At 45.0% G+C, this 18,540-nt stretch overlaps 1 protein-coding gene across 2 annotated transcripts in view; it reads left to right on the top strand.

Annotated features, from left to right (window-relative positions):
* Positions 1-6,471: 6,471 nt before the first annotated feature.
* Positions 6,472-18,540, top strand: part of PKD2L1 (polycystin 2 like 1, transient receptor potential cation channel) — a 44,646-nt gene continuing 32,577 nt past the window's right edge. Inside the window, exons 1-2 of one of the 2 annotated variants that reach the window (XM_015147920.3) lie at positions 6,472-6,831; positions 7,379-7,492. In XM_015147920.3, the coding sequence (XP_015003406.1) occupies positions 6,597-6,831; positions 7,379-7,492 (349 nt within the window). In that variant the 5' untranslated portion in view covers positions 6,472-6,596. Of the gene's footprint in view, positions 6,832-7,356; positions 7,493-18,540 lie in introns of both variants that reach the window. The other variant, XM_015147921.2, reaches the window with a different exon arrangement.

The raw sequence follows: 18,540 nt of genomic DNA, 5'->3' as shown, positions 1-18,540 counted from the left end.
TTTGGGAGACTGAGGCGGGAGGATCACTTGAGGCCAGGAGTTTGAGACCATCCTGGGCAACATGGTGAAACCCTGTCTCTACAAAAAACACAAAAATTAGCCGGGTGTGGTGGTATGCCCTGTAGTCGTAGCTATTTGGGAGGCTGAGATAGGAGGATTGCTTAAGCCTGGGATGTTGAGGTTGCAGTGAGCTGCGATTGAACCTCTACACTCCAGCCTGGGTAACAGAGTGAGACTCTGTCTCAAAAAACAAACAAAAAACAAATTTTACTATTTTTCCCACACAGATGACTAGTGGGATATTGATGAAGCTTAAGGTCTCATGTCCAGGATGCTTTCTTATAAGTAAGTGATTCCCAATGTTTCCATTAAGAATCATTGTCATAGTGAGCCACGGTTATTTATGAGCTGTGTCCTGTGGTTTACACTTACTGAGGTGGAAATGGTTAAGAATCAGTATATAGTATACGGAAGGTGGTTTGAAGCTTGCCTCTCCTTGTAGAACTTGGAATGTGAATCACCCCAAGATTCTTTTGTCTGGAATATGGAAGGTGACTTTCCCCAGGGGTTCCTTCAGTAGAACTTACAAGGTCCTGGGCCACAAGTTTTCTTCCTATAGACTTTGCTATTTCCGACTCTTAATTGGAGTCCAGTAGATCCGGGGGTCACTGAAGAAGCTTGTTGGGATGGGCATGCTGTGAAAAGGGAGTGCACTGGTGGCAGAAATGGGGTAATCCCCACCCCGGTGTCTACACTTGGATGGCATATTACCAAAAACCACATCCCAGTGAAGCCATGGGACTAATTCGCCAAGTGGGTTAAAAAGCCTCCTGAGGAAGAGGTGCTTCTGGCTTTGATGGACCACAAGGCTTGTCATGTGGTTATAAAACTCCTCTAATAGGTGCTGTCACTCAAAGATTACCTTTGGAATTCTCTCTAAGCCAAATGGTATCACTCCATTCTACTGGTGTCAGCTGCTTGAAATAGTGTAGACACAGAGAGTTCTGGGATCCATGTCACTCAGAAACAATGTCAAAGTCCTGGCTGAAGGTATCTACATTACCCACGATTTGCTGTATATGAGTGGAATGTACAAGCACGGACACAATAGCAAGAGAACTAAATTTGTTTTGTGCTTCAAAGTACACAGTTTATAAAAACTTCTATATTCTACTATCTAAATCCTAAAACAGTCCTTAAGGTCAGCAGGGCAGGCATTGCTATAAACACTTTGGAGATTTGTAGATAGGTAAACTGAGTCTCAAAAGTGACTTGTTCAGAACTGTATACTAGTAAGTTGCTGAGCCAACTGCTAAACACAGGGACTTTATTCACATTTTTTGTTTTTTGAGACAGAGTTACTCTGTTGCCCAGACTGGAGTGCAGTGGCATGATCTCGGCTCACTGCAACCTCTGCCTCCTAGGTACAAGTGATTCTTCTGCCTCTGCCTCCCAAGTATCTGGAATTATAGGTGCATGCCACCATGCCTGGCTAATTTTTGTATTTTTAGTAGAGACGGTGTTTCCCCATGTTGGCCAGGCTGGTCTTGAACTCCTGACTTCAGGTGATCTGCCCGCCTCGGTCTCCCAAAATGTTGGGATTACAGGCATGAGCCACTGCATCCGGCTGACACTGGTTTGTCAATGGCATCAACAACAGGAAAAGTCAAGTGCCAGTAGGAGCTTGAGGACATGGAGAGAGGTACTGGACACAAGATAATCAGGAGATGTCACTTGATTACCACATTTGCAATTTCTTGAGCAAGTTTAAACATCATAAGAATGCAGAGAACTTTTTTGAGTAAATTTCTCAAGCCATGTTGCATAAGTTGTGCTCCTGGGGCCAATCCTGGCTGATCCACACACATGGGGAATGCTTAACACTAAGCAGGAGAAAGCAATTGGATTTTGCACAGGTAGGTGACCAAAGGTGAATAAAGCAGTCCACTGGTGGCCTTGAACAATCAGAAACATGAGACTTGTCACATGATGACCCTCCTGTAGCACATTCAAACCCCTGCTGATCAGAAGCCTCCTCCAGAATTCAAAATTACCCAATGGGAATCAGATACCATCTCCCATTGCTTTTCCTGCTTCTCTGGACCATACTGTTAGCTTTCTGTTCATCACCCCTATCCTAAGGTCCAGTTATGCAAGGCAGGGGTCATTTTGCAATTATTTAAAAGGCTCGTGGGTGAGAGGCAGTGGCTCCCTTTTCCTTTGTCATCAGCTTATCTAACATAAGATGGTTGATTCTGGCACAGTTCCTCCTCCTTTTTCTTTTTTCTGGGGAGTTTCCAAATTTATTGCTTATCAATGGACTCACCTTGGAAATTGAGCTGTAAAACACCACAATAGAGGATAGTCTTGGTTGCCAAATCTGTTCCCCTAACAGGGCAGTGTTGTATACTTCCAAAACTTTCTAGGTCTCCTCCAAATGACTCAAGGGATGGGAATTTCACCATCTCTCATGGGAGGTTGTTTTACAGCCTCTTACATCTTACCCATTATGAAAGTTCTTCTGATGAAACATTTTTTTTCCCCTTTGGTTCATTCATTACCCTTAGATAATCCCCTAAAGAGCACCTTCACAATCCCTCTCCTTCTTTGGGGCTTATGCCTTCAACTCTCTGCGCATGGCTATCAGGCCCCCATCCCACACACATGCACCTGCACTCCTTAGCTCTTCAGCCAGGCCTACCCACATGCAATTCTTTTCATCTTTCCTCATACATCAAAACCTCAAGTGAATTTGAAGGGGGATTATGGCTCTCTTCTCAAGATTTTCTCACGTCTCTTCTCAAGATTTTCTCACGTCAGCTGCATCCCTTCTCCTCAACCACATACCAGGTTTGTGTACGCCAATAGTCATTCACCAATGGAAATGAGGTTTTTCTGGAACGCTGTGTTCTATAGTTTAAAAAAAAAAAAAGATTCCTTCTACCCAGAGCTCATATCTAGATTGGATCAATATTTATACAAACTATAATAAGGAGGAAAAATCTAAAAGAAGTCTGGAACTACCTTAAATCTCCAACCCACCAAGAAACTTTTAAACTACAAATAAAAATCTCAAAATAATATATTTCCCTTAAACATAGGCTATGAATTAATAAAAGAAATTCAATCACCTTTTGGTAAAGGAAGCATGAAAGGATTGACTACTCATTTCTTTATGGATGAAAAATTAGCATGGATGAGTGCCCCAGATGAAAAAGAACCATTCCTTTTTTTCTTGTTTTGTTATTTCCTTCCCACTGACTTTGTCAGAAGCCACCTCCTTTTGTTCTTCAACCACTCTGAATAGCTGGTAGTTTCCATGCTCTCTGAAGGGATTCACATACACCACAGTCCTCGGTGGCAATAGGGACCACCAGGAGGGCCTCACCCTCGTTATGCAACCTCAGGCCTTCCTCCTCCTCTGTTTTCTCCCAAATGCACTGAGCGCCAGCCCTAGGGGCATCACAGACATCTTCAGAGCCCAAGACCCCACCTATCATTCCTACGCTTAGAAGGAACCTCTGAGACCTTTTCCAAACCTTCCCATCCAAACCCGATGCGGCTCTTCCTTCTCAAACCTTACCCATCCATCAAGATCTAGCTTCTGTTTCATTTCCTCCAGAGGAAGCTGCCTTTTCCTCTAAACTTCATAATGTTTAGTGTCTATACCATTAAAATACGCTACTTCGCATTATTCATGCCTCCATTTGCTGCTGCTGAATTTTTTTTTTTTTTTTTTTGAAACAAGCTCTTTCTCTGTCACCAAGGCTGGAGTGCAATGGCATGAACACGGCTCACTGCAGCCCTGACCAGGCTCAAGCAATCCTCGTGCCTCAGCCTCCCGTGTATCTGGGATCACGGATATGCATTACCATGCCCAGCTAATTTTTTGATTTTTTTGTACAGACAGGGCCTCACTTTATTGCCCAGGCTGGTCTTGAATTCCTTGCCTCAAGCTCGGCCTCCCAAAGTGCTGGTGTGAGCCACTGTGCCTGGCCCATTTGCTCCATTTTTTAAAGTTTTATTTTATTTTTAATAGATAAATAATAATTCTATATACTTATGAGGTACAATGTGACATTTTGATACATATATACATTGTGGAGTGATCAAATCAGGTGAATTAGCATATTCACCACTTCAAATATTTATCATTTCTTTGTAGTAAGAACATTTTAAATCCTCTTTTTTAGCTATTTTGAAGCACACAGTACATGATTAACTGTAGTCACCACACTGTGCAACAGAATACCAGAACGTATTCCTCTTGCCTGACTGGAAGCTTTTATCCATCGACCACTCTCTTCCCCTCTCACCCACCCTTCACCCCTAGGCTCTGGTTAACCACTGTTCCACTCTCTACTTCTATGAGTTCAATTTTTTTAGATTCCACATATAAGTGAGAGCATAGGGCATCTCTCTCATTATGCCTGGCTTATTTCACTTAACATAATGTTCTCTAGGTTTATCTATGTTGTTGTAAATGACAGAATTTTCTGTGTTTTTTTTCAAGGCTGAGCATATTATATTGTGCATATATACCACATCTTTTAAATCCATTCATCTGTTGATAGATACTTAGATAGTTTCCGTATCTTGGCTAGTGGCTATTGTTAATAATCCTGCAATGGACATGGAAAAGGAGACATCTATTCAACACACTGATTTCAATTCCTTTGAGATTCCTGGAGCATATGGTAATTTTATTTTTAGTTTTTTTGAGGAACCTCCATACTGTTTTCCAAGATGTCTGTACTAATTTACACTATAGCCAAGCGTACAAGGGGCCCCTTTCCTCCACAGCCTCACCAACACTTGTTATCTTTCTTTTATCTTGAGACAGGGTCTTGCTCTGTTGCCCAGGCTGGAGTGCAGTGGTGTGGTTTCAGCTCACTGCAGCCTCAATGCCTCAGCTTCCCCAGCTCAAGTGGTTCTACCACCCCAGCCACCTGAGTAGCTGGGACTACATGCACACACCCCATGCCTGGCTAATTTTTTTAATTTTTTATTTATTTATTTATTTATTTATTTATTTATTTATTTTTGTAGAGGCCGTGTTTCACCATGTTGCCCAGGCTGATCTTGAACTCCTAAGCTCAAGTGATCCTCCCGCCCTGGCCCCCCAGAGTGCTGGGATTACAGGTGTGGGCAACCACACCCAGCCAAGATCTCTTTATAGGGACACTCAAGACTGATTATTTTGACAAGGCTGATGTTTTACTGAATGCGAAGGTGAGCTTCAGGCCCGTGAGTAGCCCTAGGTGGGGAGCCAGGAGCTGGGAGAGGAAAGTCTCTCCTCTAGCCTCAAGGAGGAGAAACTGCAGGGTGACCACCACCACCTGTGGGACCAGCCCCATTCTGGGGCATCATGCATGCCTATGGGGGAGCTGGGGCAGGTGATCGGACGCTGGAGCAGGGCATAGGCAGGAATGTGCTTGGGGGCCCATGCCACAGTTTTAATTCAGAGACCTGCGGTTATAAAGAAAGCAGATCAATCCTGATATCAGGCGTAGTTCCATTTTGTGCTCAAGCTCACAATTCTAGGCCCAGGACTAAGCAGAGCCATGGGAAAATGTTCCTAGCTCAGCTGGGTCCATATATCCACTCCCCTTTAGTCCCGCATCATACTGTCCTTGTCCTTTGTTCTCTGATCCAGCCTCCCAACCAGGTTATACCCTTTTTCCCATACTGAGCCCCACACCCTTAAGGAACCCCCTCTCTTTGTGTATCTCACCCGTAAGCCATGGAAAGGCAAGCCTCAGAACAAGGAATATAGACAACCTAGGACTCTGCAGTCCTCTCCTCTGCCCCCTCAGCGCCCTGAAGTATGTGACACTGGGGTTCCTCCTGCCACTGTCCTTCCCCCGCAGCTGAGAGGGTGAAGTGAGGGAGGGGAGCCGCCTGTCTCTACTCCACCAGGGGACAGCTCAAGGTGAGACAGGACGGGAGCCTCAGACCCATTGGCTGAGCCTGGGAGGTGGGCAAAGCCTGGGAGGGGGGCAGCGCTCTTCAGCCTTCCTCCCTGGCCTCGGTCCCCACCCCAATCCATGTTGGCCCTTTCAGGAGCTTTTAGTGGGAATGAGCTCAGACCCACAGCACAGGCCCCGGCTCCCCTCCCGTCTCAGCTCCTCCCATTGCTCTTTGATCATCTCTTCTGTCCGACCTCTGAGCCGTCTCTCCACCAGGCACATCTGCAAGCAGCCCCCTTCATCCCCAGCATCACCTCTTCCTCCCGTTTCTCCTTCCACTCCCAGTTCCACATCCTCCTCCTATTCCCCTCTCTTCCCTTTTCAGACCCCCACCTTCCAGTTCCCTCACCTCCCCTTTCTGCTGGTCCCTGGGGCTTGCAGCAAGAGGGAGAGACAGCTCCTGACAGGATTGATGGTCCTTCCCCACCCTGTCCTCTCACCCGCTCCCTCCCCAGCGGGCACAGACATCCCCCTACAAAAGGCAGGAGCCCAGGCTGTGTGGAAACAGCTGCTCTCAGACGCCCTTCCCTTTGCTCTCTGCTGGCTAGGCTGGGCTGCGCCTCTGCTCCCTCTTCCTCCAGCTGAGAGTGGGCACCTGGGGTACCAGGCCCCCTTACCTCATTTCCCATGAATGCTGTGGAAATTCCTGAGGGGCAGGAGCTGCAAAAGCTGGGGAGTGGAGCCTGGGACAATCCCGCCTACAGTGGTCCCCCTTCCCCACATGGGACGCTGAGGGTCTGCACCATCGCCAGCTCAGGGCCCCTCCAGCCCCAACCCAAGAAGCCTGAAGATGAACCCCAGGAGACGGCACACAGGACTCAGGTGTCCAGCTGCTGCCTCCATATCTGTCGAGGCATCAGAGGTACTGGATAGAGGGAGGGTTCTCCTGGGATATTAGAGTCAGGAGAAGGAGTCGTAAAAGCTTTTGGGCAGGGGGTGGGGGTGGAATGTGATCTGAAGAAGAGGTGACCTTTCAGTGTCACTTTGGGGTGCGTGAATTGCTTGTGGCAGTGCTGCACGCCCCAGAACACAGAGACCAGCTAAGCGGTCTACCGGTTGTGGGGAGTCTGGCATGGTCATCACCTGGGGACCCAGAGGAGTATGTGGGAGCTGGTTTGAGGGAGGATGTGGATGTGAGGATGCCCTGGACTACCCCACCTGAAACAGGTGCCTCCTTTCCATGCCTTCATTCTCTATGAGCCAGGGCCTTCACCTCTGTCGACCTCAGGGAGTTGATGGGAAGGGCAAGCATGGGTGTGGGTAGAGTAGCCAGATTCAGCCAAGGATGAAGGTGATGGGCAAGGAAGGGCAGGGGTGGAAAGGAGCTAAAGTCCATGGACAGATGGGTGGGGATGACTGGGAGGAACACTGCCACTGAGGATCCCAGGCATCTCTCCCATGCCCCTTAGGACTTTGGGGAACAACCCTGACTGAGAACACAGCTGAGAACCGGGAACTTTATGTCAAGACCACCCTGCGAGAGCTGCTGGTATATATTGTGTTCCTGGTGGACATCTGTCTATGTGAGTAGCATCTGTGTTTGTGTACCTCTGTCTGTGAGAAACATCTATGTGTGCTCCATCTGTATAAACATTCCTGTGGGGAACACCTGTGGAGCCAGCATCTATCTGTGCAAGCAGGCTATATCCGGGAACTTTAGATAACAGTATTCCAATCCCATCTATTTACCTTTGCAGCTTAAGATATTTTGTTTAAAAGGAATATATCAGAAGAGGAAGGCAGTTTGGTCAATAATTACAAGGGGAAACCAGTTTTTAAGTTCACTTTGCGGCCATTGTTTTCTATTGGCTGAAAAGGTGAAAGGTGAAAATTTTTTACCCTTCTGTAGAGAGTGGGCTGGCACGGTGGCTCACGCTTGTAACCCCAGCACTTTGGGAGGGCGAGGTGGGCACATCACCTGAGGTCAGGAGTTTGAGACCAGCTTGGCCAACATGGTGAAACCCTCTCTCTATTAAAAATACAAAAATTAGCTGGGTGGCAGGTGCCTGTAATCCCAGTTACGCAGGAGACTGAGGCAGGAGAATCGCTTGAACCCGGGAGGCAGAGGTTGCAGTGAGCCAAGATCGCGCCACTACACTACACTCCAGCCTGGGGGACAGAGCGAGATTCTGTCTAAAAAAAAAAAAAAAAAAAAAAAAAAAAAAAAAAAAAAAGAGTGGAAAACCACTCCCTTCTGTTTGGAAAAATAGTTTGGTGGGCTTCACATAGTTATTATACTATATCTGATTCATGTTTCTTTAGAGGCAGTAAAAGAATGGAAGAAAAAAGAGAGGAAGTAAAAGATTCAGGTGACCTTAGATCTCAGATCCCTGCTAAGAGAGGGAGGGACACACATGGAGTGGTGATGGTCCCATGTGAGAGACCACCATGCCACGGAGGAAGCTTATTGAGGCTCTAGCTATAGACACAAACTGAGAAGGTTTGATCTCTAAGTTGAGAGAAGCAAGTGAAAAGATAGGAGGGCGACTATGGAAAGATAGCATCAAAGAACTGTAAATAATAATACAACTGGACCAAACAGATGCTGTTAGACCTGTAGGTAATGACAGCACATTGTATTTGGTTTATTACTTCTTTCAAAAATTGCACAAGTGATGTTTGCCTAGTTTAATATAGTTGTGTGTGGAGTTGTGGTTTGATTAAAGCTGTAGGTTGAACCATACAACTAAGGTGCCCTCATTATTAGGTGTTCTAGGCTCCACAATACTCTGTTCTTGTCAGGGTGCACAAATCTTTTGAAAGTGGAGTCAGAGAGTCTCATAACATCAATGTTGATGGAACGTTTTCTTGTTTTTTGAGCCACCCACATTTGTGCGAGCCCTCTGGGAAAGCTGGCAGAAAGCACTGGTTCTGGCTGTGCTCTATTGGAACTCACTCCATGCTGGACAGAGGGGACAGTCCTCTGTGTTTGCCACTGGCCACTCAGCAGGGAGTGAAAGGACACAGTGCACATGAGGAACAACGGCTAGCCCAATGTACATTTTGTGGAGCCCTTTCAATTCCTTTCAGCAAATGGCTGTCAGAAATTCATTTGTTGACGTATTGATTTTTTTGTCCTAACCATCTGCTAGCAAGGAGAAGTCATCTCCTTTTTCAGATCCCATGACAGCAGCTGAAACCCACAGGCAGAGCCTTTCTCTAAAATGACTTAAACATCTCTCTTTCCAGATTAGCCTCTGGAACAGGACTGTTTCTAGCTCCCCAGAGTTACAGTGAACCATTTCTAACTCCATTGTATGGAGCTGGAAAGAGTGGAAGCTTGGGTTCTGGAAGTCCAGGAGTCCAATCCACTCATGTTCTCTGCTTTCTGAGATCTCAGTGCACTGATGCATTGCCAGATGGTCTGTGACTTGCCAAAATCTGAGTTATAGACTTAGTCCAATAATTACAGAATCCTTGAGTGGACGCGGGCTTTAGAGGTCATCTAATTTTAGGATGCAGAATACGTGGAATCCTTTCTCTGTGGTCCTTTCCATGGCGCTCTGTCAGGCGGCCAACCAGCCCAACCGGGGGAGTGTCAATGGGGCTGTCACTGTTTCATGAGGCAACCCATTCTACTACTGGGCAGCTCCGTTTCCTTCCTCTTATGGAGCCCCCTCCTCTGAGCCAGATGTTGGACTGAGAAACATATAGATGACAGATACTTGGGCCTTTCCCCTCAGTGGCTCACTTCCTTTTTAGAACTTTCTTCTATTAAGCTAACTACTGATGTGTCCCTTACTCTCTGAAGTGACAACCTTTCAACTGTTTGAGTGAATATAGCTTGCCCTGGGTCATCTGTTCTCTAGGTTAGATAACTTCTATTTTGTCACTAATCTAGTCATGATACTGTGGTTTTCAGAGGTAGTATTATGCAGGGATTAAAGGCATGGGCTCTGAATTTGCACAGGTTTGGTCAAATATCATGCACTGCCATTCACCATTTGAGGGCCCTCGAGCAATTTGCTTAACTTCTTTGAATTTCAGTTTCCTCATCTGTACTTACCCAATCCAATAGGATTATGTGAGATAATAGCCATGAAATCATTAACTCAGTGCCTGGTATGTATTAAAAGCAATTTCAGAACGCTCTCCATACTGGTTGCCTGCCTGCAGACTTCATCTATGTGATGCCTGGCACTGGACAAAATATGCCACGGACAATCTGACCAGCACAGAGTACTGCGATGCCATTATTTCTGTTGTACCCAGATTTGGGGGATCTGTGAGGAAATGCAGAAGAAGTGATATCTGAGCTAAAACCTGAGAGATATGGAGGATTTATCCCCTTGAAAGGGAGGTGAATAGAAAGGAATTCCCTGGGAAGAGGGGACAGCATGTGCCAAGGCCCAAAAGGGACAGAGGGCACAGTTTAGTTAAAGTGCATCAACGTGGCTGGAGCAGAGAGTTTGATAAGCAAAATGGTAAAAGACAACAAGGCTGGCCTTATAAGAAGGGGCTGATCATGAGGGGCGTTATAAGGCATGATAAAGAATTTGGACTTTATTCTGAGGGGTCCAGGGAGAGCTATTGAAGAGTTTTAAGCATAGGAGTGACATGACAAATTTTAAGTTCTCCTGAGGAGAGGACAGAAATATAAACGTTGGGTCACAGAAATATCTCTGGGTAAGTTGAGTAGGGGAGATAATAGTCCTGTGCTAAGGATATTAATGGGATTTTTAAAAACAAAAACCTTACAAGGGCCACTGAGTCAATCTGGTGGCAGTATAGCATGCTGGTTAAGCAGTGAGGCTCTGAAGTTGACTATGTGGGTTCAAGATCTGGTGCTTCCCCAATTATCAGCTGTGTGATCCTGAGCAAGTTTGCTAACCTCTCTTATCCTTGGATAATGATCAGACCTACCTGAGAAGATTATTATGCAGGTTAAATAAAATAGCTCACTAATATGCTTAGCACAGTGTCTGTCTGGCACGTGGTAAATAGTGCCTACTGTCTTCAAGTCACAGCAGGCACTGTAAAACTATAAATGTGGCATCATAAACCCAGCCAGCAGTGGAGGGTGAGGAAGGGAGAATTAATCTGATACCTTTAAATCTCAGAAAACCTCCAAGTCCTATGGAATTGGGCTCTAAATAAAGACCCTGAAATCGTTAGACTACCTGAAAATGTGCCGTTTAACTGCCTTGGGCCTTGAGAATTAAAGTCCACACTCGCAAAGTGCCGGCCCCACAAGAACATTTTATGAAACAGAATTAGGAGGCCTTCACATTCTGATTATTCCTACAACATTTAGTAAGATAAAACTAATACTAGTTTCCTAGCCCCTGCCTCTACCTGCCTCTTCCTTTCAGACATATTTTCAGGCAACATGGAGCCTTGGAATGGCCTCAGGAGGGCCACTTCAGCGCTCTCCAAGGTCCTGCCCTTGCCTCCCTGGTGTCTCAACTCCCTGTTAACCTCCCTGAGCTCTGGCCAACTGCATCTAGACCATACGTTCTCAGTGGGGATGATGTAGCCCCCAAGTGTGTAAAAATAGTTTCTCCAAGGGCAAAAACAATCCTTTAGGTATTACAATGGCTTTTGGGCCTCCAAAGAGCCACGGTACATAAGAAAATGTAGAGTCTGTCTGTGGTATTGGAATTGGGAGTGATTAGGAAGAAAATGTCTAACGAGACTTCTGGGGAGACGGATAATGTAAAAAAGGTAAAGAAACACTGAACCAGATCCACTTAATTTGGCTAGTCAGTATGCTGACTGAGCTCTCCTGCCTAAGGATTGGGAATACAAGTTATAAGACTGAAAGCTGGCACCAAGCGGGGTGGCTGTTGCGTTGCTCTATCAGGATGCTGTTTTCTAAGAATTGGAGTGGCATGCAGTTGGATATGCAGCTGTGCCAGTGTGCTTTTCCATGTCAGTTCCCGTGACTGGGTTTAAATGCTCCAGAACCCGTGTTTATTATTAGGTAAGCACTGTGGCATGATGAAAACATAAAAACATTGGAGTCAGACGCACTGGATTCAAATACTAACTCCTCTACTTCCTGGCTTTGTGACCTTGAACACTTGTTCTACCAATAAGGATAATAACATTTGTCTTCTGGAGATAACATGCATAAAGAACCAAACACAATCACTGGTAATAGTTATCTTTGTATTATCTAGTGGAAATTCAAAACCCTCAGCTGGTCTTCTAGACTGGTCATTAAAAAAATACCTTTCAAGAAAGAAGCCAATCTGAAAAGGCTACATACTGTGTGATTCCAACTATATACCATGGTGGAAAAGACAAAACTATGGAGATACTAAAAGTTGTCAGTGGTTTCCAAGAGTTGGGGAAAGAGAAGGATGAATAGGTAAAGCACAGAGGATTTTTTTTTTTTTTTTTTTGAGACGGAGTCTCGCTGTGTCGCCCAGGCTGGAGTGCAGTGGCCGGATCTCAGCTCACTGCAAGCTCTGCCTCCCGGGTTTTTACGCCATTCTCCTGCCTCAGCCTCCCGAGTAGCCGGGACTACAGGCGCCCGCCACCTCGCCCGGCTAGTTTTTTTGTAGAGACGGGGTTTCACCGTGTTAGCCAGGATGGTCTCGAACTCCTGACCTCGTGATCCGCCCGTCTCGGCCTCCCAAAGTGCTGGGATTACAGGCTTGAGCCATCACGCCCAGCCAGCACAGAGGATTTTTAGGGCAGTGAAACTACTCTGTATAGTGAATACCTGTCATTATATGTAAAATCCATAGAATGCACAATACCAAGAGTAAAACCTAACATATACTGTGGACTTTGGTTAACAATGATGTGTCAATGTAGGTCCATTGTATAATAAAGGTACCACTCTGGTGTTGGATGTTGATGGCAGGGGAGGCTGTAATTATGTGAGGGCAGGGGATCTATGGAAAATCTCTGCACCTTTCATTCAATTTTGCTGTGAACCTAAAATTACTCTAAAAAAATAAAGTGGGCTGGGCGCAGTGGCTCATGCCTGTAATCCCAGCACTTTGAGAGACCGAACCGGGTGGATTGCCTGAGGCCAGGAGTTTGAGACCAGCCTGGCCAATATGGTGAAACCCCATCTCTATTAAAAACACAAAAATTAGCCAGGTGTGATGGCGGGCACCTGTAATCCCAGCTACTCAGGAGGCTGAGACAGGAGAATCGCTTGAACCTGGGAGGTGGAGGTTGCAGTGAGCCAAGATCATGCCACTGCACTCCAGCCTGGATGACAGAGAAAGAATCTGTCTCAAAAATAAATAAATAAATAAATAAATAATTAAAGTTTATCTTTTTTTTTTTTTTTTGAGACGGAATCTCACTCTGTCACCCAGGCTGGAGTGCAGTGGCCGGATCTCAGCTCACTGCAAGCTCCGCCTCCCAGGTTTACGTCATTCTCCTGCCTCAGCCTCCCGAGTAGCTGGGACTACAGGCGCCCGCCACCTCGCCCGGCTAATTTTTTGTATTTTTTAGTAGAGACGGGGTTTCACCGGATTAGCCAGGATGGTCTCGATCTCCTGACCTTGTGATCCGCCCGTCTCGGCCTCCCAAAGTGCTGGGATTACAGGCTTGAGCCACCGCGCCCGGCCTAAAGTTTATCTTAAAAAGTGCATTAAAAACAACTTTTCAGTGCTGCTTGTGCAAACTTGGAAAAAATAACTTCCATGATTACAGTTAATAATAATGTATTATATCTTTCAAAATAGCTAAAAGAGAGGATTTTAAATATTCTCAACACAAAGAAATATTTGAGGCGAAGGATATGTTAATTAGCCTGATTTGATCATTCCATGATGTATACATCTGAAGAAACATCACAATTGCACCCCATAAAGATACAGAGTGGGCCGGGTGCGGTGGCTCATGCCTGTAATCCCAGCACTTCGGGAGGCCGAGGCGGGTGGATCTCCTGAGATCAGGAGTTCGAGACCAGCCTGGCCAACATGGCAAAACCCCGACTCTACTAAAAATACAAAAATTAGCCGGGTGTGGTGGCATGCTCCTGTAGTCCTAGCTACTCAGGAGGCTGAGGCAGGAGAATCGCTTAAAGCTGGGAGGTGGAGGTTGCAGTGAGCCGAGATTGTGCCACTGCACTCCAGCCTGGGTGACAGAGCAAGACTCCATCTCAAAAATAAAATAAAATAAAAGCAGTGATCATTTGTCAATTAAAAGTAAATCAATAAATAACATAACATAAAATTACTTTTCAAAATTTGTAGTTAGCTCCACATATAGGGATAGTATTATTTGAGTAGCATCCTTTAAGTGATGTCAGACCTTTAAGATAAAGTACTTTCTTTTTTTTTTTTTTTTTTTTTTGAGACAGAGTCTCGCTCTGTCGCCCAGGCTGGAGTGCAGTGGCCAGATCTCAGCTCACTGCAAGCTCCGCCTCCCGGGTTCACGCCATTCTCCTGCTTCAGCCTCCCGAGTAGCTGGGACTACAGGCGCCCACCACCTCGCCTGGCTATTTTTTTTATATTTTTTTAGTAGAGACGGGGTTTCACCGTGTTAGCCAGGATGGTCTCGATCTCCTGACCTCGTGATCCACCCGTTTCGGCCTCCCAAAGTGCTGGGATTACAGGCTTGAGCCACCGCGCCCGGCCTAGATAAAGTACTTTCCTTGGAAGCCCTCAGTTTATCACAACCACTACCACCATCATCATCATTATTAACAGCACAAACAACAAACATTTATTGAATCATTTCTCAATGCACCTAGCGCTATGTTATGTACTTTATCTCACTGGCTACTTCCAATGACTCTGTGAAGTTGGTTCTGCCTATCACTACCATTTTACAAGTCAGAAAGATTTAGAAAAGTCAAACAGCTTGTTCAAGGCCACACATGCAAGCAAGTGAAGAAAGAGGAATCCAACTCAGTGATTTGTTGCCTGACTTGAATTCCGAGGCTTTTAACCACTGGAATCTACTACGGTCTCTCCACCTGGAAACGTATTGCTCATAAATTTACTAATACCCATCATCATCTTAGCAAGGACCACTCCGTGCCCTACCCTGATAGAATCAGAGTATTGAGAAATTCTACTAGCTAACTACTATTCTTTCTTTTTATTGCTGTATTTAAAAGATGATATAAAAATATTAAAGAATATTTTAAAATATAGTTCGTGACCACTGTATTAAAGAATTTTTCATTTTTCTTATTACCAGTGTTTATGCATACATTCTTACCTAGTTGTATTATATTGTATACTTTCATTTATAACATTTCATCATATTTCTAAGTAGTTGTTTTTTTTGAGACAGAGTCTGGTTCTGTCACCCGGGCTGGAGTGCAGTGTCCTGCCTCAGCCTCCCGAATAGCTGGGATTACAGGTGCCCGCCACCACGCCCAGCTGATTTTTGTGTTTTTAGTAGAGACGGGGTTTCACCATGCTGCCCAAGCTGGTCTGGAACTCCTGACCTCAAGGCATCAGCCCACCTCGGCCTCCCAAATTGTTGAGATTACAGGCGTAAGCCACCATAGTTTTTGTTTTTGTTGTTGTTATTGTTGTTGTTTTGAGGCAGGGCCTTGCTCTGTTGCTCAGGCTGGTGTGCAGTCGTATAATCTCAGCTCACTCCAGCCTCAAGCTCTCAGGCTCAGGTGAGCCTTCCACCTCAGCCCTAAAAGTAACTGGGTCTACAGGCATGCACCATCACACCTGGCTAATTTTTGTATTTTTCATAGAGACGGGGTTTCCCCATGTTGCCCAGTCTGGTCTTGAACTCCTGGGCTCAAGCCTTCCAAAGGGCTAGGATTACAGGCGTAAGCCACTGTGCCTGGCCTCTAAGTAGTTTTCATATTTCTTCCCTTCCCTTCCCTTCCTTTTCTTTCTTTCTTTCTTTCTTTTCTTTCTTTCTTTTTCCTTCTTTCCTTCCTTCCTTCCATCCTTCCTTCTTTCTTTCTTTTCTTTTTTTTTTTTTAGACAAGTTCTCACTCTGTTGCCCAGGCTAGAGTGCAGTGGCATGATTTCAGCTTACTACAGCCTCAACCTCCTGGGCTCAAACAATCCTCCCACTTCAACCTCCCAAGTAGCTGGGACTATAGGTGGACACCACCACACCCTGCTAATTTTTAAATTTTTTGTAGAGATGGGGTGTTGCTATGCTTTCTAGGCTGATCTTCAACTGCTGAGCTCAAGTCATCCCCCTGCCCTGGTTTCCCAAAGTGCTGGAATTACAGGCATGAGCCACCATGCCCAGCCAGTTTTTATATTTTTATTTTAAGGACTACAGTCACACTACAATTATCTAAAACATTTCTCAGGTTGTTTCAGTATTTGCCTATCATGGGTAAATGTATCTACAGCTGCAGTGTTTTTTTTTTTTTTTTCACTTTTGTTAAATTATTTCCTTCTGAATTGCTAAGGAGAGAGATGACCACGAGGCCAAAAGATAGAAATATCTCCTTAGTATTTGCTATGGTTGTCATTTTACCTCTGTAAGGGATTATACAAATTTATTATGCCACTACTGCTATAAGGTCACATCAATTTTGTCACAACCTCATCAAAATTGGAAGTTCTCATTTATAATTTTTATTATTAAATAGGTATAAGACGGTACAACTCACATTAATTTACTTGCCTTTTATTACCAATGAGGTTGGACACTTTTCTCACACTTTAATTTATAATGTGTAATTATTTTTGTGTAAGTTGCATGAGAGATGTTTTCAGGGGGACAAAGGAGGGAAGGGAAAGTGGGGAACTTGAACCATTAGACCCTAGGTGGGGAATCAACCATCAGCGACCTCATTTCCAGGATCTGGGCTCTTGGGAGTGGAAAGAATAGCCAACAAATTTAGCCATCACCTGCACAGCAATTTGACGGGGGACAAGCCCTAGTAGACTATCATGGTCAGCCATACTGACCATGTTTCTTCTCCTTTATGCTTTATTCTAGGAACTGGTGGACCTAGAAACCAAGACTATTTGGAATCTCATCTGTCTAAAATACAGCTATCTTTTTCATGCAGGCAATATGGGTGACCCATCAATTGTCTGATAATAATAATAATGTCAATTGTGCAATCCTTGAAACCTTACACAGAGATTTCACACGTATTGTCTCATTTGATCCTGATGGCAATCCTGTAATGGCTCAATATTTTTACTTTCTTTCTGCAGATTAGGGAAATGTTATTATTGTCATTATGAATAGTTCAGGAATGATTAGTCACTCATAGCTCTTTCTGAAGGGTGGAGTCAGTCCTGTCCCAGCTATTCCTCAGCAGAGAAAGTGCTGGAGAATAATCTTCCGGGCTCGCCCTTCCCACTGGGCCCACACCATCATCATGATATTTATGAAAGGGCTTCCAGCCCTTTGTCTTCTTGGAGGGATGGCTGTAGCCTTTTGTTGATGGAGGAAACATTGAAGGTCTTTGTGTAGAAATAATGGCTGTTTGTTTTAGGAGACATTATTGTTATCTCAAAGGTGCACCTGGGACTGGCCCTGTATAGGAGAGGCTCTAAGCCAGGAAATGGCTGGGTCTGATCACCATGGAGCTGGGGAGGAGGGCAGAGACCCTAAACCTTTAATGCCTAATGGCTACATGCCAATTAATATCAATTGGATGCTCTTAATCCATCACTAGTTTTAAAGAAATGCATGCCTCTCTTTACTCTGCTTTCTTTTAGTGGATTTCAAGGTTCTATCCGTAGATTGGTGGAATTGCACTAATAGGAGAGGTTGAAGTGAGCTTGTCAAGAAAGCTTGACAGTATTTCTAGAATCAACAAAGAAAGGAGCAGAAATATATTGGAGGTTCAGAAAGTGTCTGTGGCTGAGTCCCTGGGGGGCTGTAATGATGTGAGAAGATATTTTGTGATATAGAACCACAATTTTAGTGAAGGCACAGTTGTATAACGGAAAGAGTGTGTGACCTGGAATAAGGTGGTCTGATCCAAATGATGGTACTACCAGTTATTAGCCACGCATCTTTGGCAAATAGGTCAAGATACTTAAATCTTTCTAAACCTTGATTCCTCAAGTGAGAATAACATCTGCTTTTGTGAGGCTGGTGGAAAACAAATTAGGTATTTAGTAGTACAGTGCTTGGAATATAATAGGCTTTTAATAAATATTAGTTTTCATTCCCCATCAAGATATAAATTAGGAAAATATTGAAATACATCTCACCAGGTTTAGTGGCTCACGCCTGTAATCCCAAAACTTTGGGAGGCTGAGACAGGTGGATCACCTGAGGTCAGGAATTCAAGACCAGTCTGGGCAACATGGTGAAACCCCATCTCTACTAAAAAGACAAAAATCAGCTGGGCACGGCAGTGTGTGCCTGTAATCCCAGCTACTTGGGAGGCTGAGGCAGGAGAATCGCTTGAACCCCCGAGGTGGACGTTGCAGTGAACCGAGATCGCACCACTGTACTCAGCCTGGGCGACAGAGTGAGATTCCATCTCCAAAAAAAAAAAAAAAAAAAAAAAGAGAGAGAGAGAGAGAAAGAAAAACATCTCAGGCCAGGCGCGGTGGCTCAAGCCTGTAATCCCAGCACTTTGGGAGGCCGAGGCGGGCGGATCACAAGGTCAGGAGATCGAGACCACAGTGAAACCCCGTCTCTACTAAAAATACAAAAAATTAGCCGGGCGCGGTGGCGGGCGCCTGTAGTC

This window comes from Macaca mulatta, chromosome 9 (assembly GCF_049350105.2).
Source record: "Macaca mulatta isolate MMU2019108-1 chromosome 9, T2T-MMU8v2.0, whole genome shotgun sequence".
NCBI lineage: Eukaryota > Metazoa > Chordata > Mammalia > Primates > Cercopithecidae > Macaca > Macaca mulatta.
This window is presented reverse-complemented; position numbering and strand designations above follow the sequence as displayed.